General features: G+C 41.6%; 1 protein-coding gene across 4 annotated transcripts in view; it reads left to right on the top strand.

Moving 5' to 3' along the window:
• Window positions 1-24,793, top strand: part of LOC138618278 (helicase ARIP4-like) — a 68,534-nt gene that overhangs the window by 17,432 nt on the left and 26,309 nt on the right. The window contains exon 1 of one of the 4 annotated variants that reach the window (XM_069693904.1): window positions 11,101-11,188. The exons of 2 other annotated variants lie outside the window; for them this stretch is intronic. In XM_069693904.1, coding sequence (XP_069550005.1) covers window positions 11,185-11,188 — 4 coding nt within the window. In that variant the 5' untranslated portion in view covers window positions 11,101-11,184. Of the gene's footprint in view, window positions 1-11,100; window positions 11,189-12,970; window positions 13,205-24,793 lie in introns of those variants that run through there. One more of the 4 variants, XM_069693903.1, reaches the window with a different exon arrangement.

The following is a 24,793-nucleotide window of genomic DNA, read 5'->3' as shown; positions in this document are numbered from 1 at the left end:
TTTATTTGCGAGAAACAGCGCATGAGTGTTTTAAGTGCTGTTTTCCTTCTGCTCAAATTTTTCCCCTCATGTAGAGGGGAATACGCACAAATAAGATAATGAATGGGAATGGACTATGACTATAATAAAAGGTGAAATTGGACATTTTCCATACAAATTATAGCGATGCAGACAGACAAGATGAGGCCGGGAGAGAAGGTATAAAAAGACAAGGATAGAGAGATTTCAGTCTACTCTTGGTGGAGGTATGTTCTCAGTTATATGGGAGACCTATATGCATAATGTGACAATACAGAAGTATGTCAACCATCAGAAATCTTAAGGACTGGTATCTTATGTGTTTTTAAGATGTCTTGATCTCATTTCAAAAATAATGAGCAGGTTGATTTCTGATGCTTTTGGATTATTTTTTTTTTGGAATGTTTTGCATCAACATGAAGTACCTTGATTCTTGAGGTTTTACTTTTCTAGATTATTTCCTGTGTTTGTAAAATACACAGTTCCCCTTTGGCTGCCTTGTTAGTTTAGTTTCCACTCTTGACACACCCAAATAGTCCTAGGAAGCAAAACGTACACCCAAATGTGAAACCGAAGAAGAATATGTAGACATGATTTTATTTATGAGTCTGGAACAGGTGTGGTTCCAGACTGAACACCATGATACATTTTTCACAGTATGAAACAATTACTCCCAAATATTTAAAGAATAATTTGAATACTGTCGACAGTTCTTTAAATCACATCTAAACAAGTTTTGATTTTTAAAATGGCCTTTTGCAAATGGATGCATGCAAAGAACAACTGTAAAAATGTATGGACCTAATAATTTGCAAAAAGAAATCTAAAAAACATTGAACCTTGAAATGCATGACTTTTTTTAATAGAAAGAAAAAAATATAGAATAATTTATATATTTGAAAACATTGTGATTGCCAAACCCTGTGTTTTACACAGAGCAAACAACGTAAAAGGATCTGATTACAAAACTGCAATTCCATCAATAGAATATCCTCAAGATTAAAACCTGAAATGTACTGCATATAAAGTAAGAAGTTGTAAAAAGTGATTTAAAGGATAATAATGATCTGGTGCGCCTGAGCTCCTCTGACAGGTCATTCCAGTGTCTGGGCGCTCCGACAGAAAAGGCAGGTTCTCCTCAAGTGTTAAATCATAGACACAGGAGCTGAAATATCATCTGGAGCCTGGCTATGAAGAGCCATAAAAATAATCAATAAAACCAATTTGATAGCCCGTGTAGTGATGCCAAAAGGCGAGTAACATGTTCTCATTTACTGGTTTTAATTAAAAGTCTAGCTGCTGCGTTTTGTTGTAGTTTAAACCTGCTTGAGTAATTCATGATTTATACCTGTCATAGGAACCTGACAGTGGTGAACAGCTAAACGTGTATGATGTAACTAGGAGGAAGCGTATGAAAGGTACCATATCAGGAAAAAGTATTCAATCCCCACCGCTTTCCTCTGTTCTCTTATTTTAGTGTGAATCTCCTACTAAATTATGTTATGTAACATAAAACAAAGGCAACCAGAGTGAAAGACAAAATGCATTAATAATAGTTCAGTTATGAGGGACTCGATGTGAATGAGAGAATACAAGATTTTATTGTCATGTTCAAGGACAAGAAGGGAAATGGAAGGGATGTGAGAGTCTTTGCCGATTAATTTTGATGTCATCATATTTAAAGTGGGGGAGAGCAGTGTGTAGTACAGGAAACCTCCCTGGGGTCTAGGCACTGAGGGTGGTAGAGTTAATTGGATGAATTCAATTCAATTTATACTGCACCAAATGAGTCCTAACAAGGAACTTAACACTGGAAGGTCCTGACATAGAACCTTTCACATAATAGACAGAAACCCAATAATTCAAAGATTCCTGCATGAGCGACAGCTGGATGGAAGAAAACTCTCTTTAACGGGGGAAAAAAACCTTTCACAGTGGGAAATGGTTAGAAACCTCTGAACGAACCAGGCTGAGGGGTGGGCGGCCATCTGCCTCGGTTGGATTGAAGGGAGAGCAGACAGAGAAAAAAAAAACAGGGCAGGAACATGTGACAATAAACATTTAGTCGGTTGGGAGGGGGGGGGGTAGAGGAGAGGATTCTGATGAGCTCGACCTGGGCACTGGATAAGAAGACTGAAGGGGAATGGGATGGAGAAAGGTTGCACCAGATCACCCTGATGTGACACCTGATGCAGAAGACGAGAGAACAGACTTAAAGTTTGACAGAAACCGAATGATTGGCTGATTCAGATCCTGGCGAAATTTGATTGGTTTACCGAAATCGCTCAGGTGATTAGAAGAGAGAGCGAGAGAGAGAGAGAGAGAGAGAGAGAGAATTGAGGATGAATGAGACATTAACATACCACACTGTCTCACACTGCAATGCTGCGAGACATACCAACCCAAAAAATGTGTTGTCATATTGATTTCATGATATAAATTATAGAGGAGTAATGTCGTTAAAGATTTTTCCATAACATCAACCCCTATTCTGAGATGTTCTGCAGATTAAAGCAGCCAGCAGCGTTTTTACAGCACAAAACCAAAAATGATTTATGCAGAGGCCATAATATCTGCTTGAAAAGCACCTTTAATCAGTGTGATCCTTTGTAAACTATCTGACAATTTTTCGGCTGATTTAAAAGAGGGATGAGCCTTCAGCTGTTGGGAAGCACAACAGAAAACACAAACAGACCCATAGAAGTAGCGGGAACACACAGACGAAGAAGAAGAAGCGAAGCCATTCATCAAAAAGTCACATGGAGAAATGGACCTGGGGAGGTGGGACTCGGCTCTGTTCAGCTGCGTGGTGCTGCAGGGATACCTGTTTTGGGTCGTGTGTGTGTGTGTGTGTGTGTGTGTGTGTGTGTGTGTGTGTGTGTGTGTGTGTGTGTGTGTGTGTGTGTGTGTGTGTGTGTGTGTGTGTGTGGGCGGGCGGGCGGGCGGGCGGGCGTGTGTCCCCGTCCATGTTTGCGAGAGTCTTATGAAAGATGTGACTAAACCTTATGACAGCCTCATCTGAATAGCACGGAGCCAATAACATGCAGCACACCCCAATCTGTTAACATGCAGCACACACACACACACACACACACACACACACACACACACACACACACACACACACACACACACACACACACACACACACACTGACTCCAGAGAGCAGGAGAGTAATAGTCTGTTAATTAGCCTGTTGCTCCCCTGCCTGTGTGTAGGCGTCGGTAAGCGCAGCACACTCGCACTCGCTCCCGATCAAACTGAAGAAAAACAAGTTAACACGTTTCCTCCCACGAATGTTATCGACACCTGGTGGTTTAATCAGCGACAGGACGCATCACCTTGCCGTCTTCTTCCAAACTGGACGAGTGAAACACCAGGTAGTGCCCTTTGAGATGGAGATCGTTCAGGTATTTCTCACCTCCAACATCCAAAGAACAAAGGAAGTGAGGACGAAGCGTCTTAAGAACAAAGTAGGAACATCACGGTCTTTAAGCTTTGATTAAACCTTGAATCAAAGATGGTCTGAAACCCGGAGAATTATCACACAACTCTGCAGCTCTACTGAGATTTTTAGTCCCATTTATCTCATTGTTTTGTTTTATGGCACCTTTTTTTTTTTTTTCCCGCTCAGCAAAGAAGCTCAGTTAAACTTTGTGTAGGTTGCCCGCTTAGCATCAAAGTTTCAGACTAACTGCTGAACTTAGTGGAGCCTTTAACAGAGACATGTTTTTATAGGAGGCAAATCTAAAATGAAGGAAAATTCAACTTTTGTCAAAAACTCTATTCAAGGTCAAACTCTTATTTAAATCAGTCTAGCTGTCCCAAAGTTCAACTTCAATGTTAATTTTATACGACATACAGAGAGATCGAAATATTGTTTCTCACAGTCCCACAGTGTGCAAAATAACGAGATAAAAAGAGAAAAGTATAAATATGTAACAATAAAACAGACAATCACCACAGTGACGCTTAACTGCAGTATATATAAGTACAATGTAGTGCAAATACGGTCCGTAGTGCAACGGTTCAGACTTTATGGGGCGATGGGGGGGAGAGGAGAGCGAGTTCAGCTTCCTGACGGCCTCATGGTGAAGCTGTTCCTCCTGTCTGGAGGAGCTGCACGGAGGCTGCAGTACCTCCTCCAGAAGGCAGGGGGCTGAAGTTCACACACCGTACGTAGTTAAACTCAGCTCAGGTCAGTTTTTCTTCTGTGCATCTACAGTTATTAATATTTGCCACTGCTAATTTAGGAACTTAATGCTGTACATGTCTGCGTCTTGTGTAGACTGTGTAGAGGACTGCGGCTGCTGCTATGCTAACTTACTACTTTCACGATGCTGTTTTTTTTAGAAATTGTTAGAATCAGTCAGCTGAGATGCAACAAAAACCCTCATCAGCTTTCTTGCATCTTAAAGGGGTTTCTCAATAATTAAATGCCAGAATACAGTTTGGAGATGAAATTATTTAATTTTTTAAAGTTTCTTTTTAAAACTTCCCTTCAAAGTCTCAGAAGACATTATACAACTGCTTTGACAGTCATAGTTTTCACCGTGTTACTCATTACAAGTAAACTGAAGTGTCTATTTAAAACTGTTGGATCAGGAAAGATGGTCGATATTCAGTTTGCAGCTTTAGAGAAGAAATACTAATGAACTGCTGGTTACATAAACTTATTTCAGTATGTACATATATTAATAAAATCACTTTTCATTCTCCAACAGAGTACCGAGACAAAATTATGTTCTCGGATTAAAAGTAAGTTTAAAAATTGTGTTTGTTGGGAACATGAAAAATAAAAACACATTTCATAACATCATCTTTTGTGTGTGTGTGTGTGTGTGTGTGTGTGTGTGTGTGTGTGTGTGTGTGTGTGTGTGTGTGTGTGTGTGTGTGTGTGTGTGTGTGTGTGTGTGTGTGTGTGTGTGTGTGTGTGTGTGGGTGACCTGATTAAGGGCTCCACAGAGTGAAGTGTAGGAGGTGATCAGTAACACCAGCTGGTCTACATACTGACACACCAGACTGCCAGAGCCGTGCGTGCGTGGGTCCGTGCGTGCGTGCGTGGGTGCGTGCGTAGAGGCTGGCTTGATGTCAAACTGATTGAGTTACAATAACTCATCAGAAAAACCACCTGCTCAGTTTTTTTTATTGTGCCTTCAATGTCGACTCAGAGCTGCTGTAATATAAACTCGTGTTTTCTCATTTTCATTACTCATACTGATGTCACTGACATGGATTTATTTATACTGTGATGGCGACCGTCCCTTTTTAGCTCCAGTCAGAGCGGCGACTCCTCGGTCAAAGTGTCTGGCAGTCTGGAGAGTTTTTAAGTTTGAGCCACACAGATTTATCAGGCAAAATCCACCAATGTTTAATGTATTATTTCTACTATACAGCTTTACTCCTTTTAAGAGTGTTCCAGCCGCAGTTTATGCCCTTAGTCTATTAACTCTTTTGTATTTTATATTCAAGCAGGAATAATTGTCCTTAATTTAATGCGTTGAAACTCTTAACTTTTGATCTAACGATGCTCCTCTTCTTATCTTTGCTCTGAGTCCAGACTTAACAGATATAAAGACCTGCCACACTGAAATATTTAATACTTGAGCAATTTAAAAGACATCACACAAATGAAAAGCCTTTCTCATTTTGCCTTTCCAAAAATGTGCTCCCTTTAAAGGATTTGCAGCATTTATTAGAATGAATAAAACACTTTAGAAAATACTGTAAAAAGTTACATGAAGCAAAATCTCAAAGAAAAGAAAACTTTGGGTTACAGTTTTAGTTTCCTAACACTCTTCTGTTCAAGGTCTTAAAATGAATAAAATGCCACACGTAACTTGTAAATTATGACACCGTGCTGCTTCAATAACTTAATTTTGTAGTTATTCTGTAAAGTCAAAGCTCTGGTGTGTGGAGACAAGACTGTTTTTGTGCAGATTTGCTTCCATTCCTGCAGCCTCGACCAAACTAACCTCATTCAACTCAGGTTCTTCCAGACGAGACGAGGCGGGTCGCAGCGACACCATAAATGCATGATTTAAATATGTCTTCCCAAAGGAGTCTTTCTGGTCGTGTTGCCATGTCTAACTGGGGAAATATAAGGCTGTTGAAACAACCCTCTGTGCCAAGTTTAATTTATTGTTTTGGGCTGCAGCGGCAGGGCTCCTAGAATTAAAAAAGATACAAAGGCTGATTGATTTGACTGAACACAATGAAGCACTAACTAGAAGTACAGGACCTGCTGTGTCATCCTGACACCAGAATGTGTGACGTGTCTCGAGAGTTGGAAAGAAAGAAAAAAAAAAGAGGAGATAAAATAGAAACCGACCAAACTCATCAAAGCAAACTATGATGATGGAAACGCTTAACATGCCAATAAAATTGTTGGATCTTCCTTTGTGACAATTCTTTGTAAATGTGGTGATTTTAAAATGTTTTGATTTGTTTAATAAAAAGTCCAAATCGGATGTATTACCCACTCGGTGATACCTTGTACAACGTGTTTATTTGAGGGTGGGGTGGGTGATTGACAGGCGGATGTCGTCGGTCACGCAGATCACCAGAAATGAACTCCACACACAAGTGAAGGAAGGTTATGAAGGCAAAAAAAAAACAATGTGTGCTGTTCAGTTTAGCACCAGTTTAAACAGCACTCTTCTGAAGTTTTTCCCTTCCAATTTTTTGAAGTGGAAATTTAAACCTCTGCAAATCCATTTAGTAGCGCTGTTTTTTTCTCCTCCTGGTTTCTCAAGTATTTCATCAGAAAAAAACAATGTATTGTTCCTGCTGTCTTTCTTTTAAAACCATCATTGAGAAATGTGAACCTGTGTGTCCTTGCATTGCTCTAAAACTACTTTCATTTTGCCAAGATGATAACATCAGCTAAAACTGAAAACTGACTCCTTCGCTACTTTGAAATTGACACTTTAAACTTCCTCCTCAGCATTTCAGCGTTTCTTTCCTGTCAGCCTCAGTAATGAACCCTGCCTCTTGTTAAAAGCTTGAATTAAACGTTCTGTAACGGTAAACACAGATTTGATTTGTGTTTATAGTTCAAGTGGATCTTTTTCTTGGCATCACAACTCAGACCATTAAACACCAACAGTACTTTGGTGACTCCACAGAAACGGTCGTGGTAGGTACTGTCAAGTGCTCGTCACCACCCTCTGATCCCATGTTGTTTCTTACTGTGTGGCCAGGACTGACTGGCATCATGTCTGTTTTCCAGTCCTCGACGGTCTTAAAGGTCTTAAAGGCTTCTCTCAGTGGCACCGCAGAAGTGGTAATAATAATGGAGGCCCGAGCACTGCTCTTTAACGTTCCCCACCCAGGTTTATCCCTCCGGTCCGCATCATGAGACAAAAGAACAAACAGCCAGAAGGCGGGCTGTCCAAAAAGTCCTTCAACCAATACGACCATAGAGATCGATTATTTCTACCCTTAAATACGACCCACAGGAGTGTTTCCTGACTTCGTACCCCTGGTTAGGTCGAGGCACAAAAAACAATTGGTTCGGGACAGATAAGGGTTTGGGTAAAGACTGTCGTCATGGCAACAGTAAACTTTTTTTTTTTAAACATTTTTTTAAACTGTTCTAGCTGGTGGTTGGAAACAGGAAGTAAACAGCGGTGTCTCAAGTCTTCTGTTGTAGGGAACCATCCACCCAACCCTCCTACTCCTAACAGGTAGAAACGTACATATAGACGTCACCTAAACTACGTCACATGCCACATTGTTGTAATTTATACAACTATAACAATAAGCTGCTCACACAAAAGACCGATGGGGTTGTTTTCCAGAGTCTCAGGCCAGCGTAGCTTCTTCCCGGCTGTATCACACTGCTTCTCTGATCTCTCTCCAAACACTCTGCCTTTACATATCTTTGTCGTCTCGATCCAATGAGGATAACGGGGTAAAGGTGAACATTTTCAAACTGCCTCTCCTTGTGAAGTCTTCCAGGTTGTAACTTGCAAGAAGGAAGAAAGAGAAAAGTTCAAGCCCTGCTCTCCTTTCATACCTCCGCACACCTGGCCTACTGCTGCGTGAAGCGGTGGCTGTCCAATTGTCTGTTTCAGGACTTTACAAAGATCGTTGGGTGTTGGGACGGTTCTCCGTGTGTTAAAAAAGCGACAGCATTGTGATGCGTACTATGGACGGTGAGGCAACAGGCTTATTTTGTGAGTTTTAGTCTCGTTGAGAGTTAACATCCACCTTTTGTGTGACTGACTCTAAATAACCTGTCGCTTGTTTTTGGATCGTCTTCATCCACTTTGTAGCAAAAGTATTTCCACATACACACAACATCCTATCACCTCATTTATCCTCAACAGCTCTTCGCTTTGAAGTTTGGTGATCTGCTGCTGTCTGTGCCGAAACTATAAGGACGTCGGCTGTCCTCAGCTAGCTCAGATGATCGGTTTCAAGTAGCTTTGTTTTGGTTGTTGGTCGACTGTCGTGCAATATAATATAATGACAGCATTTCAAAGTTTCTAATTTTCTTATTTTAGTAAATGTTGCATTACTTTCCGTGTTCAAAATATTTGTATCATGCAGCCACACTTTTGTTTATAGATTTAAATTCTTGATATAATGTTTTAATTAGCTCAATGTTAATCAACTACACAATTAAAGTGCTGCTTGAATGGTGAGGCATCAGTAATGGTAACCCATCATTTGACTCTCATTTTGTCATTTTACATAATGAATACTATTATTTTTAATATTTACATGTAAATGTTTTAAGTACCTTTAACTGATTGTTTTTCTGATGTAAGTTTATTTATTTAACCCATGGAAAGCATCTCATTTCTTCTTTCAGCTGTTGACAAGGCAGAGTACAAAAATGCAAAATAATGTGGTTCAAATGTCATCTCTCTCCTTCGCTCTCCTATTGGTCAATATCGGTTATGTAAACAGTGAAATGGGAGCTTTCCTTTTCCGCTGGAGGCGGGGCTTGATACCAGAACTGTGGTAGTGTGGCAAAGGTGACTGAGTGTGTGTGTGTGCCAAGGGAATTCACATGTTGCCAGGCAGTCCCTGTTCACTTTGCTGCTGTCACCTCCTCCTCTTCCTTTCTCCTCCCCCACCTCCCTGCTTATCTCACTGCCCCCCCCCCCACCCCCATCCCCTCCTCTGGCTGCAGAGCAATGTGGGTTAGTGTATATGGAGCCATGTGAAGCTGAAGGGCTCTCACCTTACCACCCTCTGTGTTTGTGTTTGTGCTTCTGTGTAATTTGATCTATGAAGGATAATCTCACACCATCAACATGCGTTTAAATGGGTCCTTGGGTTTATGGGATTGTTTTTGAAACAGCCCCTTTCCTCACCACTATAGATGTGTCCCTATTTCCTCCTTTACATTGCTGTCATTGACTTCCTTGTTTCCTCTGTTCCACTTTGTTCTGTCTTTAGATTACACTTTATTTTGTCCCTCTTCTGTCAACTCTTCTCTTTTGCATCCTCTCGTTTATCCCTCCTCTTCCTCCTACCTTTCATGAATCTCTCCCTTCATCTCCGTCTCCTCAAGCCCAGATTACTTTTCCCTCCTACTTTTATTTACACTTTTTGTCACTTTAGTCATTTCTGTCTATAAAAGCTCTCACCATCTTCAGCATTGATGGGTTTTACATTTAGGTGTCGCTGAAATTTACTGTTTGTGGCAATCGGCGTGTTTACGACGTGTTTATTGGCGTTTACGATGTGCGATGCTGTCCTGCGAAGCCAAATGAGAATTTTCCAACGCGTGCGCTGACCAAAAACTAGTACCACATGATTTTATTCATCTTCGCTTCCCTCGTTTCATCCTTTTTCTCCCTATTTCTTTGTCTCATTGTCTTAGTTGCCTCTGCCTTTTTTCTCCATGTATAGTTTTCCTCCATCTCTGCAAATACATCTGCATCATACAAAGGTTTAGATCAGGGGTGTCAAACTCATTTTAGTTAAGGGGCCACATACTGCCCACTTTGATCTCAAGTGGGTCAGACCAGTAAAATCATAGCATAATAACGACAATATTTCTCTTTGTTTAAATCATTGGTGAAGGTTTTTGGATGATAAACCCTATTTTAAGGTCTTTCTACAATAAACTAGAAACATAAAAACCAGAGACTCAGACATCAGCCCACTGTTTATCTGCCTGGGCTCTCCTCTGCAGATTCCCTCGCTTTCACAAAGCGAGCAGCGAGCGCTGCTGCCTCCGGAGCAGACGTCGCATTTACGCTGTTTTTGAAGCAATTACTGGATCAATTAAAACAAATTACAAAACGTTTGTACTAATAAACCTCCATGTTCTCATAGAAATGCAATTTATGTCTTTCTCTAATTTTCACACTTAGCAAAGTCAAAGCTTGACCCCCTGGCGGGCCGTATCCGGCCCGTGGGCCGGCCGTATGTTTGACACCCCTGGTTTAGATGGTTTTGTAATGACATGACAGTTGGATCTGTATTTGCAAAATAATTGTTGCATATTACAAATTATGCCTCCATTATCTTAAATAATGAGTGATGAATGTACGAATTAGTTTTTGATGAACAAATTAAGTAAACTAAGAGTCTTTAAAAAAAAAAAATCTCATCATTTTGTGTTGATCATTTATTTCAAATCAACACAATTAAAGCTGTTGTAAATCATCAAAGTGATCATTTCTGTATTCTTTCACTCATCCTGATCTTTTTTTTATTAATTGCCTCACCGTCTTTTTCTCTCGTCTTTCATTGGTTGAACTCCGTTACCTAAGGCAGCTTCTCTGGAGTGGGCGTGGCTTGCTGACGTCACACCCGCTCCTGTTTGTCATTTGCCCAGGGGGAGGAGAGAAGAGAAGAGAGAGGGAGGAGGATGAGGAGGAGGAGGAGGAGTACGTAGACAGGAAAAGCAGCACAAGCGTTGACGGGGGGGAGCTGCTACACACGGCAGGCCCGGGCACTTTTCAACGACTCATTGTTTTGTAATTGTCCCAATGGCCTTCTGTCCTCAGCAGAGCGCCCGTAAAGCTGTGAGACGAGGCTTGAAGTTGAGAGCCTCGCACACACTTTGACACACGCGGTTCAGGCGGTGGAAGTGGAGAGTGTGTTGGAAGGAGCTGGAGGAAGTTTGGAAGAAATTGTAAGGAGGAGGCATGGATCTCTCACCAGAGTAGGAAACAAAACAACTTGGAGCCACATGACATGGGTGAGTCGCTCAAATGTCATTTGACTTAGTAGCTGAGTTTGTGACTGCTCCTCGGGCGGGGTGACAGGTTGTTGTTGTTGTTTGGTTTTTTTATTTCACCACTGCTCTATTTCTTATAATCTGTCTGTCCAGATATCTCATGTCTTTTTGTGTCAGTGTATAGAAGGAGGAGGGGGAAGAGCTGTTTCTGCCATACTGACCTATATATGGTGCAGTGCCAAATCTTTAGCCAGGCCACTCAGGCACAGTACTCAGACGTTTCATAAGGCATGTTATGAAATAGACACAGGAGTTGTCATTGTTCCCCCAAAAAATGATCCTTCTCTGGACTCCCAAAGATTTTCATATCAGCGTATTTGGATACGACTTTTTGTGGGTAGTATTTCCTGTTTTTGTAGAACCGGTCATAAAAACCTGAATTACTGTTCCGTTATCAGTTTCCTTTGATTCGGCATCAGTTTTGGCAAATAAAAGGTAGCTCGTAGCCTTTGGTTAATGAGTCATTTAATCCAGGATGAAGTGTTTCCTGTAAATTTTCATTAGTGTCCCCTCAGGTGTGTGGAAAAAGTGTAGCACACTGGATTAATTAACTACAGACACCAGACAAACCTGCTGGTGGACACGTTGTATTGAGATTAAATGTAAAGTTGGCCTTCGCCGGTGTTTGACAGCCTCCTTTTAGTTAATAATCGCAAATAAAATCACTGAGATATATTGATCTTTGAGACTTACAAGTAAGAGGAAGTACATTTACACATTTTTTGACTGTTGTGAGGTGTTTAAGTAACTCCTGATGTAACAATAGTGAGGGAGGTTTTTTTTTTTATATTCAGCATTCAGTTATTGGACTATCAGTGTTTGAGTTTACTGAGGTCATAAGTGTGAGTTGATCTCATTTAGCAACATGTAGAGGAACATCAATTTAACATGTCAAAATGTAAGGCTTTTTCTGCTCTTTTGTTTTCTGTGTATTTTTTAAAGCCTTGTTTCGACCTAGTGACTCTTAAGATGACGTTTTGTGTAAATGATCTTTAAAATACAGCTTTTGCTCACCAGAAATCTTTTAATTGTATGTTTATTTAATGATAACCTTTTAATTTCTAGTATACATGAGTTTCTGAGTGTATCATGGACCGTGTGAATATTTTGAAGTAACTTTGTCGGTGTTACAGAGACCTTGAGACATATTTCTGCAGTCTCCTCTGTACCCTTCATTCTGCTTCACACTGGGGTTAACAGAGCCCTGCTGTATATGTGTGTTAAAACAATCTCATTCATTTCTAAGTGAGAAGAGGTAGGTAGTGTTTGTGTGTGACGATCTAACTGGTGTCGTTGTAGCATCCATGGATTTGTGCATTTGTATAAAATCTATTAACCTGATTGGTTTTAACTGCAGATCAGTCTCACATTTGGACATGTGGTTGTGTGCACTTATATTATGTGTCCTCTGATGTTTAGACCAACAAATAAGCTGTGTTGAGGTCTTTAAAGCTGATTGTCTTTACTGAACCAACAAACACAAAAAAAATAATGCAAGTGTGCCTGCCTGCATCCATACACACTCTGTATTCCTAAGTGTGTTATGAGGGTATGTTTTGTTTTTTTTTTTTTTGGGAAGAGGGGGAGGATTGAGGGATGAGCAGCCGTCCTAGTCCCCCCTTAGCTGGGCCCCGGCTCCAGCAGGAAGGGTTATGTAAGTTTTCAGCTGCCAGCCCTCCTGCCTGCTTCTGCCTCACATTCCCGTTGTTTTTGACTGGAGAGGAGCAAGCAGAGCGGCGGCCACTAGTCAGTGAGTCAGTCAGTCACTGAGGCAGTCGATTTATAGAGCAGCCGAGTGTAAAACAAGGCTGAGAGGAGGAAAGATACACTGCCTCTTTACTTCTTTTTCAAAGTTAAAATTTTGTTCTCCTCCTGAAAGAGGAGGCGATTTTGAGGGTGACAGGGAGGTGGAGGAGACCAGCTCTTGTCTTTACTCTGTAACCATGCTGCTCCTGGACGAATCAGAGTCATTCGCAGGTAGGTGACATCAGCAGCTTGACCCGGGTCTGGGTGGGTGAGGGGGTGAATCTCCTGACCTCCAGGAATATGGGTAGAAAGTTTACAGGAATAGGAGAAATATAGAGGAGGTGCATGAATGCTTGGAGACAGAGCGATGCTTCGAGATGAAGCACAGAAAGCTTCAGAGATAGTAGTTTATCTGATGAGATCATGAATGCTGCTGCAGGGCTGCAGAGGTACATCCTGTTCATAGAAAGACAGCATGAATGGGAGCCAGAGAGGAGATAAAAGAAACAGGACTTAAATACACAAGATGGCCAGAAAAGTAAACTTCTTTGTTTAAAAGTACCTCAGAAGTGTCAAGAATGCGCAGCAGTAGTTGACCAGCGCTTAAGTTACTTAACATGTTGTGTAACACTGGATCTGTAACCTACCTCCTTCAGCACGAACAGTCTGTCTTCTTATGTCTGTTTTATTTGCCTATTTCTTTGGTTTCATCATATTTTACTGTTACATATTTATACATATACATATTTTTATTCACTTTACTGTCCCTTGTGGTCCGACCAGTCTATCTTAAAAGCCGGTCCACCGCGCCTCTCTCTCTCCTGTTGTCTTCTCGGCCCGCCCTCCCATTGGCTGTTTCTACGGTTACTTAAACCCAATGCCACCGCGTGATTGGTGGATGCGGGAAGGATGGGGCCATGCTGTAAGTGCAAGCATGTGGAGGCAGGAAAACATATGGTTCAACAGACCAGTGGGTTAGGGGGGTAAGCGCGTGAGGCGTGTGCCAGGGCTGTCTGCACTTTGTCTGGAAATATCAACCTAAAATATATCGAGTTTTTTAACGTGCTCAGTGTGGTTTATTTCTTCGTGTATACACTCAGGGACTGCAAATGTTTAGTGAAATGTTACTTTACCTGCATAAAGTGGTGAATGATTATTTTTTTATCAGCACTGCTAATATGACAGAAATAAGTGGGGGTTTTTTTAAATTAATTTTATTTCATAATTTTTTATGATAGTTTGATTTTAAGTGACTGTAGTGCCATTAAATTACAACGTAAAGTTACATCCTTGATGAAATACCTTTTTTGTGCTTGTCTCATTGGATTTGATATGAAATTATTAGTAAAGTGAAAATCGGTTAAAAAACGGACTTTTAGCCTTAATTTAGGGTGCTTACATCACGTCAGATGAACTGTGGGTCTTCTTGTACACACATATATTAGGACATTTAAATAAATAGGAACATTTGCATAGTTGTAAATTGAGATGGGCTTTCAGAAGGTGAAACATGGTGCTGAGGTCAGGTGACGGACTCCACCAGTGAAAAATTATCCAGTTTGGCCCTAAAGTGTGCGTGCGTGCGTGCGTGTGCGTGTGTGTGTGTGTGTGTGTGCGCGCGCATGCGTGCGTGTGTGTCGGACATCAGGCAAAGAGAGACTTCTTGTTAACCCACAAGTTACAAAAGCTTTTAAAGTTCGTCTTTCCTTGGGTCACAGTTGTAACATAAAAACAACTGCTTTTTAAAAGTGTCTGAAAAGATCATCAGGTCGTTATGCGGGATCCCGCAGGTCACTCAAGGATTTAGCTTTAAAAAAAACCTGACCTTGTTTGTATCGGTCTGGCTCAGGGTCCACCAGAGGTGTTTTCGGACCGGGGGAACTTTTTCCTACTTGTAACAACTGTTTGTTTTGTTGCCGCACTGCAGGAACTGAGGACAATAGCGGCTCTTAGAAGGCCGTATTTTTCTGGCTCGTACGTCGGGGTAGACGCTCTCCTAGGAACCCTGAGTGACGTAGGAGTACGTAGATTGGTTGGACACATGAGCCAATGCAGCTTTAACAACCGCCATTTAAAAAAATAAGTGGACAAAATGTAATGGATGAAAACATAAACTCTTAATTTTTGGATTAATAAAAACGGAACAAAACAGAAAAATGTACCCTTGTTGTTGTTGTATGTCACACAGAAGGGATTTTGATCTAACAACCAGCTGGTTTATATCATTTAATTGTTCCCACTGGCGGTGCGATTAACAACCTTTTCAGTTCTGCGAGGACTCCCCAGTGAGAAGTTCCTCTGAGAGAGTCCCAGAACTGTTTGGTCCACAAGCGCCTCCTGTTCCACTGCGTCGGCCTCTCGCTGGATCGGCATTTATTTAGAAAAACATTCACAAGGATCCTTTCTGGATAAATGACTATGTCTACATGCTCGTAATTCTTGGGATTTCTCTGGGTGCTCGGCTCACTGTGAAAAGAGACACTATGCCTTGTCATCACTGCGACATGTCGAATACCGATAAAGGCTAAAAGAACACACTGTTCTCCCTCATGGCTGTGGTGGCACATCTTCCTGAGAGTACAGTTTTACCGTCGGTGACGAACTGTCAAATTAACCCTCTATTTGGTTGTAAGTGTCCGCAGCATGTCGGGCAGGAACAACCTGTCCTGGCCGGTCTGAAACCAGGAGCACGTGTAGTCTGGCTGCTTTTATAACGCCACAGCACGGAGGATGTCGGCTTTGCCGGGCTTGGCCACATGGCTCTCATTTCCACTTCCCTAATGTTCTCTTTGTTAAATCGTTTCTTTTTTTGTTTTTTGATCCCTGGGCTTTCTCTTGTCAGATCATACAGCCGCTTTCTTTGTTCTCCTTTCATGTACATTTGACCCTTTTTTATGTTTTTTCTTTTTTTCATCTCGCCGCTGCACACTTCCATTCACTTTGTTCCCCCCCTTCCCTCTCTGGCTGGTTCATTTTCTTCTTTTTGTCCCTCCCCCCTGCTACTTTCTCTATACATGATATATTTAAGTGCAGCTTTCATTCCTAGCTTTGTTGTTTCTGTTCCTCTGCTACACTGCTCTGTTTTTCCTCCATCCTTTCTCCCTCTCTTCCCCTTTCTCTCCCTCTCAGTAAATGGCTGCAGTGCTGTATAACGTTACATTACAGCAGTCCTGCGAACATACAGTGAACATCACGAGGGCAGTGCCTGTGCTGAGCCGCCTGCATCATTTCACAGGGAAATATCACTTAATTGCAACGAGCAACTTTATAATAAAGGATTCCTCTGTGATCACCTGATTGGTTTAATATTTGCTATCAAAGCTTTAATATTTAAGTAGCCACATTTCTCGATATCTACAGGATAAATTGATGTTCCTGAAATGATGCTGAAAATGTATCAAAGATGGCAGAGCGTCTTACTGATGTGTATTAAGAGCTGAATGATGAAGTCCATGATCAAGCTCTTACCTCAGCTTTGATGCGGAAGGTTGTTATGGGTAACCGTAGGTTGCAGAGGCTTGCAGACACACGCGCCTCCCGATGGAGGACCAATGTGCTTTCAAGACCTGAGCGCCATGCAAGGTCTTCACGTTGTCCAACTCCTGTTGGGAGATTGGTGTGAAACGAAAGAGAAAAACTCCAAAATGTGATACACGAAATAAAGGCACCGTTCATAAGGAATTGCAATGGACAGCGAAATACACAACGCTTTTCTACAGGCATGTTTTTCTACACTTACAGATGCTTTTTGAGCTTATTACAAAGATGAGGGTTATTTATCTGAACAGCTAGTTTTAGGTTTTATGAGCCACTGCATGATCTGTCCAAAGGAAAGCGCCACAAGCTCTATATTGTTTGGCTTGTTTTTATTCTGCAGTTGTTCTCAGCAATTGAAACGGTGTGAATACCCCCGTTTGCTTCCTCACAGAGATAACTTTGTTCAATAAAAGATCTTCACCATGGTCCTCTTCACCAGACACAAACAGTCAGTGAGAAAGTTGAAATTCACAAAGGCTAGCAACAGGTTTTATTTACTAATCATGTTACGCTATCCTGACTTTGCCAACTACTACTCGCAGCTTCAGTCTTCACTGTAATTTTAGTTTGGAAACCTTGTTTGCATTAAGGTCTACTCACCGACTCCAAAGGGTGAGTCAATCAGCAATCAGTGGGGGTGACCAAGTATGATGAGCTAAAGTAGTTCCAAAAAAGTGTTTTGGCCCACAACGTACATCATGTGGTGGGAAATTACGCTGAGTACTTCAGGTGGTTTAGCATCTTTAGGTCGTTAAGATGCAAAAACTGGAAACAACTGCTATCTGTCTTTAAATAACTGGTAAATAATATTCTGTATATCACAAACCGAGCCAACCCTGACCCCGTCAGTCAGCGGGTATCGGAGCTCCACTGCCATCAGCTTCTGATGATTTGTTCGTCGCAAGATCTGCAATTGCAAGCTGCATCCCAGCTCAGTGAAAAAGAGCAAGTTTAACCACAGTCGACCATCAACAGTAAAGATCAAATAATGCTTGACACGCATTCAAATGTCAGTAGAATATATACTGAGATCTATGTTACAGGTTTGCAGAGGTGTAAAGGTTTTGGGGAGGTGTGGGTTTAAGTAGGTGAGATTCCTCCGAGGGTGCCGAGAGGCTGAGAAGTACACGCTGTGTCCTAAATGCTGCCAACAAGGGTTTACGTAACAGGCTATAGTGTGACCGGTTCACTGATGAAGGGCAGCAGCATCCAGACGTGTGTGTGTGTGTGTGTGTGTGTGTGTGTGTGTGTGTGTGTGTGTGTGTGTGTGTGTGTGTGTGTGTGTGTGTGTGTGTGTGTGTGTGTGTGTGTGTGTGTGTGTGTGTGTGTGTGTGTGTGTGTGTGTGTGTGTCAAACAGCCCGTTGTCCTCAGCAGCAGTGACACACTGGCCTTCTCTCTCTCTCTCTCTCTCTCTCTCTCTCTCTCGCTCGCTCTCTCTCTCTCTCTCTCTCTCTCTCTCTCTCTCTCTCTCTCTCGCCCATTGTCTCTTCATTTTTCCTTCCTGTTTGTCTCTCAGCGCTTCAACGTTTCTTGGACACACACACACACACACACACACACACACACACACACACACACACACACACACACACACACACACACACATGCTGCCAGCGGGAAGGTTTCATAACTCACCTGCCTCGCTCTAATAAAGCAGCCTTAATAACTCATTCAGGGCAGTTGGTTATATAAGAGGTGTGTGTGTGTGTATGTGTGTGTTGTTTTTGCGATATTAAGAGACTTATTAGTCCGAATATCATTTTCTTTTCTTTCTCAAGACAAGAATAAGTTAAATCTTGGTCTGTCTTTTGGAAACTGATTTTTCTTTTTTTTTTTTAAAGTTTCACATGTAAAGCCTTCACAGCATAAACTACGGACAACTTCTCAACTACAAGTTGTGTTTTCAGTCCTGTTTTATGTGTGGTTAAGCTCAAAGGATGTTTAAAAGTCCTAACTCATTTTGATAGGGAATCGTTTGAGTAAAATTCTGCCATTTAAAAACTACAACAACAAAAAAACCACTTTAAATATATCTGACACTTTTGCACGACTTTTCTTTCTTTTTTTTTTTGCTTTTTTTTTTGCTTTTGTGTCACAAACTGCTTTATTTGCTGATTCTAATTATTCTAATTTGCCAGAATTTCTTTTTTTGAGTAACGTCAATTTTATTGCCAGGTATCAAAGCAAAGCGAGTAACAAACCAGTCGGTGTCACGTTTTGTCTCACGAGGTGTGAAAAGTGAAAGCATGTCTCAGCAGGGTTGAAGAAGGAGGTCCTGTGACAGAGTACAAAAGGTGATAAAGTCCGCTTGGAGAAGAGGTCAGTGGACACACGGCGTTCAAGTCCTTTTCTCCATCAAACCAATAGATGTATTATCCTTTTTGTCTTTCATTTTGTTTTAGTCTTCAACTGTGTCCCCTCATCATCCAAACAGTCTGTCCCTCTGGATCACTCCGTCCATCTGTCCCAGCCGTCATCCTTAAATCGTCGCTGACATTTCTCTTGTTGCTGTAACTTCGGAAACAGTTGTAAAATTTAAGAGAACAGCTTGAACCCTGCGAAACAACAGGAACGTGGCGGAAAATGAGCACCCAGACCGAACTCGCGCATACGTGTGTTTACACACACACACACACACACACACACACACACACACACACACACACACACACACACACACACACACACACACACACATCACGTGTGTCTTAAAGTCAAGATGTTCTTCAAACCTCATCGTGTTCGTTGTGTGTGTGCTCTGTGTGTGTGTGTGTGTGTGTGTGTGTGTGTGTGTGTGTGTGTGTGTGTGTGTGTGTGTGTGTGTGTGTGTGTGTGTGTGTGTGTGTGTGTGTGTGTGTGACGTGGTACATCTTTGTGTGTGCGTACAGGACGTGTGGTTCTTGTGAACATGCCGGTTGTGTAACAGCCAGAGGCAACAGTTACATAAGCGTCCCTTCTTGTCTGACTAGCCTCGGCAGCAGTGCTGGCCTGTCTGTCTGTTAGAAAGCAACTTCGTGTGGGACTGAGACTGTGTGTGTGTGTGTGTGTGTGTGTGTGTGTGTGTGTGTGTGTGTGTGTGTGTGTGTGTGTGTGTGTGTGTGTGTGTGTGTGTGTGTGTGTGTGTGTGTGTGTGTGTGTGTGTGTGAGAGAGAGAGAGTTTGTCAATGAGTAAGCTAATGGGACTCTTCATAAAGCAGGTCGTCTTATTGTGCACAGCAGCCTCTCCAGGTGGAAATAACCGAGCGCTGTTGTGTGCACTCGTAACACAACCTACTGACCTCGTTAACACATTTATCTTTCACCCATCTCCATATTTATCTTTTTGAGCCCTCTGACATCTTCACACTTCGTCAAACCGGGAGCTGCTGGTTGCTGTCAGACAAGACCGGCTTCCTGTTTTGTGACGTCCGTGTTTTTCCATCACATTTTAGTTTGCTGGGAAAATGTACTTTTGTGTCTTTCTGCTCCACAAACTGGGTATACATGTTCAGCTTTAAATAAAAAGGATGCATCATTGTCTTATGTTTAATCATCTAAACACAAGTATGATTCAGTCAGTTGACAAAACCTCATCAATAGTTTAGCCTCCATTGCAGAAGAACATTGTAATGTAATATCAGCCTTGTCAAAGTGCCATTTATCAGTCAGACAGATGTAATTGCATCTTGTAATGGCAGCAGCACGCTCGATCTCTCCAGCCAGATATTCGGTGTTTTAGAAACGTACGTCGGGAGGCGGTTACGGAAGGAGGAGGATCAGACGTGTACCTGGACGAGGGGAGAGGAAGGAAGAGGTGTAACATGGAGATAAGGGAGGAGAGGAAGTGGCAGATGAATAGAGAGGAGAGGTGTGGAGGAGAAGCAGGAGGGAGTGTAAGTTCAGAAAAGTACAGGCAGGTAATTGAGCAGCAGGAGGATGAAGAGGAGGTGGGAGGAGAAGGTATTGGCAGGTAGAGTCGAAGACTGATGAGAAAAGAAAGTAAGTGGAGGAGGTGGCGAGAGAGGTGAGAATCGGGAAAAGACACATGAAGATGCAGCATAGTGAAAAAACTAAGAATATGTGCATGAGTAGCTCCGTATAGAACAATGATTGGATAAAACAAATGTGGGCTTGAAGATTCAGTATGTATATTCTGGCTAAACCAAAGCCAGTTTTTCATAGACAAATAAAGCTTTTAAAAGAAGTAAATCAATTAAAGCTGATTTCACCTGAATGTTTAGATTTCCCACATGTATAAGTTTGACCACAATAGTTTATATAGACAGAGAGCATGGCTGAATGAATGCACAGGAAATGCAAATGAGCTACAGCAAGAAATTATAAAAATAGAAAGTGAATGACTCAATTGCAAATTCCATTTAAAACTACTTTTCTTCGATTTCTTTAAAAAAAAAATTAAAAAAAAGTCTAAATTAAAACACTTCAAATTATACATGAGAAATACTCAAAATATGTACTTTGGAAAGTACTAGGGGACGACCAATAGCATCAAACACGGTGTTATTTTCATCCAAACTAGCGGGTATGCAATGCTAGTTTTGCTCGTGACATAAGGGGATTTAATTTTTGCTTTTTGCCTCCTACTCCACCTGGCATTTAAAAATTCAGACGTTACACAATTCCTGTTTTGGTTCCCAAAAAACATGTTGAATAACTACAAGAGAATAGATACTTGTCTGGTTCTCAGTACAGAGACATTTTTCTCCCTGAAAATGTCCAGCTCAAAGTTTCAGGACCTATTTTTTGTTGTTGTTGTGAGAATGATTAGATAATAACTTTGATGATCAATTACAGCAAATTCTGTGTCCGTCTATCTCCGGTCTGCTTCCTGGAATCTCCCATGTGTGTTGAATAACCAGCCTTGTGACGTGGAGGATTCTCCGCTGTGTAGTAAATATCCTCCGTCATCCGCAATCAGCTTATGTAGGGAGCAGGCGGAGGGCAACAGGTCATGACACAGACCAACTTTCCACTTCCGTTTATTTATTTGATTCAATTTCTTTTCAGAAATGAGTTGTGTGTGTGTGTGTGTGTGTGTGTGTGTGTGTGTGTGTGTGTGTGTGTGTGTGTGTGTGTGTGTGTGTGTGTGTGTGTGTGTGTGTGTGTGTGTGTGTGTGTGTGTGTCTCAGCTGTCTGACTTCATAATTTATTGATGCAGATAAATCGAACACAGGTGATGGATATCTGGCTAAGAATTGGATTGAGGCTCCATGTTCCTAAAGAAACCCCAAATTGCAGACGTGAGGGCATCTTCAGTTCTGTCAGTGTGGAGTCTTGAGTCGGGCAGGAAAATGTTAACAGATGACTTGACTGATTACGATCTTTACTCCTGTTTTGAGCTCAGGGGGCCAAGACATTCATGCATTTGTTCTAGAGAAGTTTTTTCTTTTCTTTTCTTGGAAAAGCTAACAGATTACAAGAAATCTGTTTGTATCACCAGCTTTTCCGTTTGACCAGAGCCAAGAAAAACAGCCTATAGCCGGGTTTGAACTGACTCAGTGGGGGTTAAAAGGGTTTTCATACTTAAGTGAAAGGTGTCGGACCACAGACTCACATTGTGAGGTCTACATATATGTTACACTGCTCTTTTTACATGTTATATATATTTATTCTGGAGGTTTTTCTCTCTAAGGGATGGTCAAATATTTGGTTTCCCTTTTTATCCCTGTAGTTTTGTGTTTAAATCTTTCCTGTTTGGTCCTTTCACTCTTTACGACACTGACACATCAGCAACACACACACACACACACACACACACACACACACACACACACACACACACACACACACACACACACACACACACACACACACACACACACATCATCACATGGTTGTGGTGCTATGTTCGTCAGCACAGTTTGAGTTTGAGTTATATAAACACTTAACATATACATAGTCGCGGTTACATAACCTTGTGGTTGCAGAAGACATTTCCCCCACTCTGAGACACACACACACACACACACACACACACACACACACACACACACACACACACACACTCTCACACACACACACACACACACACGAACACGAACCACGACTGTGGCCGTTGGCCTTGCATTCTTTTGAGCCTCATATCTCTCAAGTACATGTTGTGTTGTTTGTGTGAGGAGCAGCGAGTCTTTAACCCACAGGGGAGCGTCCAACCGAACAAATTAATGGCTTAGAAAATGTGCTACGGGAGCTGTTTACTCTGTGACACTAAACTGACTCCTGATGATTCAGCGTTTCATCAAGACACTTAATTACATTGTCTCGCTGCTCGGTGTGTATCTGTCACGACGGAGGTCCAGCTTTCAACTGCTTCCATACTTTGCTTCAACTCGTTTTGCCTACGTGCTGCCAGAGTTTGTCATGCTTGCTCGTCCTGTTTGCATCTCCTGCTCCTTTGCGTGCAGGACATATTCGTTTGGTTAGGTCGCCTAGCAACAGTTAGTTCTCAAACTACAATTTTGTAGCCTGACGATAACACCTCCGTCGGCCTCGTACACAAGTCAGGGTTTCCTAATGAGGTATTTATACGAAGTTAAAGTGGGAGGAGCCACAAGTTGTTCTGAACCTACAAACTTGTTGTCCGATCGTGCTGCTGATTTCTGAAGACAAAGCTAGAGATGAAAGATTAGAATTGGGGTTTCAGTCTGTTGCAAACACGGATTGTTTTGCCAAAAAAATGCAAAGATCAACGTATTTTCAAGGAGTTCCAGGATAAGATCTGCTCAAACCTTCCAAACTCCCCTCAGAGGGTTCAGTATCTTGTCTCGAAGCTGATTTGCCTGTGTGCTTTTGAGTGAATATATTTTGTCTGTCGAGGAAAAGTTGTCTCTATTTCACTTGGCAACACACACATCCAAATGCTTATCTACCGACTAAATAAAAAAGTGAGGTTCAAAAAATAATTAATTTATTGAATGTGTGAAAGTTCTGATATAGGATCGCTGTCAGCCCCAACCACCCATCAGGTAAATCTAGAAAGGTCTTCATATATTACTTGCACCTGACACACAGTATAATTTGATTTTCCCTACTTGGACAACTTTTCCAACCAACAAACTCATCTAAAAAGTGTATATTCTTCTGCAACTAAAGCATATTTTAATTTATTCTGGTGACATTTGTGTATGTTTGTAGAAGTACTGATGAAAACAGGATTAAATAGGACACTAGTTTGGAGAGTTTACTTCGTGTGAACAGCCAACTTTGCCTTTGTGTGATAAGCTGACATAACTGGACTCCCTTCCTCCCTGTTAGTGATAATTAGTGACGGTCAGTGTTGTGAGGGGTCTGCAGTCATGGAAGAGGGATGTGAGGACTGCACGATGAGCACTTTGGCAGGAGGTGCTGATTAAATGCTGGGACTCACGTGATGAGTGACAAGAGGAGGAGTTTTGATGCAGTGTCCATCCGTATGACATTACGTTATATTTGTGAGTGTCTGAGTTAATGCAAGCTATTTGGATTGGAGCAAAGCCAATTTTGTGTCATCGCATTGTTTGCACACCATCCAAAACGTGTGTCTTGTGTATTTGCTTAGCGTGATTCAACAGAGGGTTTCAGTTTCCTGGGTCGTCAGCGGGGAGTATTGAACATTTCATCAGTTATATAATCTAGTTTGTGCATTTGTGCCTGCGTGTTGTGTAACCTGTCTGGCCATAATGCGGCAAGAGTCTCCCCGAAGTGTGTGTGTGTGTGTGTGTGTGTGTGTGTGTGTGTGTGTGTGTGTGTGTGTGTGTGTGTGTGTGTGTGTGTGTGTGTGTGTGTGTGTGTGTGTGTGTGTGTGTGTGTGTATATGTGTGTGTGTTGAGGCTCTATGCATTTCATGAACTGTTATATAACTGTTCTGTAAGGTAGAGTTGGAGGAAGGGAGAAACGGGGTAGACACTAAAGCTGCAACGATCAGTTGATCAACAGAAACTTTAATCCTTTTTGGTTACTTGTTTTTAATAGAAAATTCTGAAAGTTTTCACTTATGTGTGAACATTTTCGGTTTTTATATTTTCTTTATCCTCCATTATAATAATCTGAGTATCTCTTGATGGGGAGAAAGCAAGGCATTTAAGGCTTTACCTGGAGCCCGGGAAACACCGGTTGACTTTTTTTTTTAAATATTTTCTGACCTTTTTAAAGAACCAAACAACTAATTAATTGACTAATTAAGAAAATAGTGGACAGAATAATTCTAATAATAGATAGTTGCATTCCTAATAGATTGCACTGCTCCTATCTCTCGTGTAATGATAATAAGTAAACCTGTGCCAGAGCTTTTTTTTTTTTAAAAA

Source organism: Brachyistius frenatus, unplaced genomic scaffold (assembly GCF_029030835.1).
Source record: "Brachyistius frenatus isolate BFR_SWC_R1_liver_20210118 unplaced genomic scaffold, ASM2903083v1 Contig_16, whole genome shotgun sequence".
Lineage (NCBI taxonomy): Eukaryota > Metazoa > Chordata > Actinopteri > Embiotocidae > Brachyistius > Brachyistius frenatus.
The sequence above is the reverse complement of the archived record's forward strand: the minus strand, read 5'-3'. Positions and strand labels throughout refer to the sequence as shown.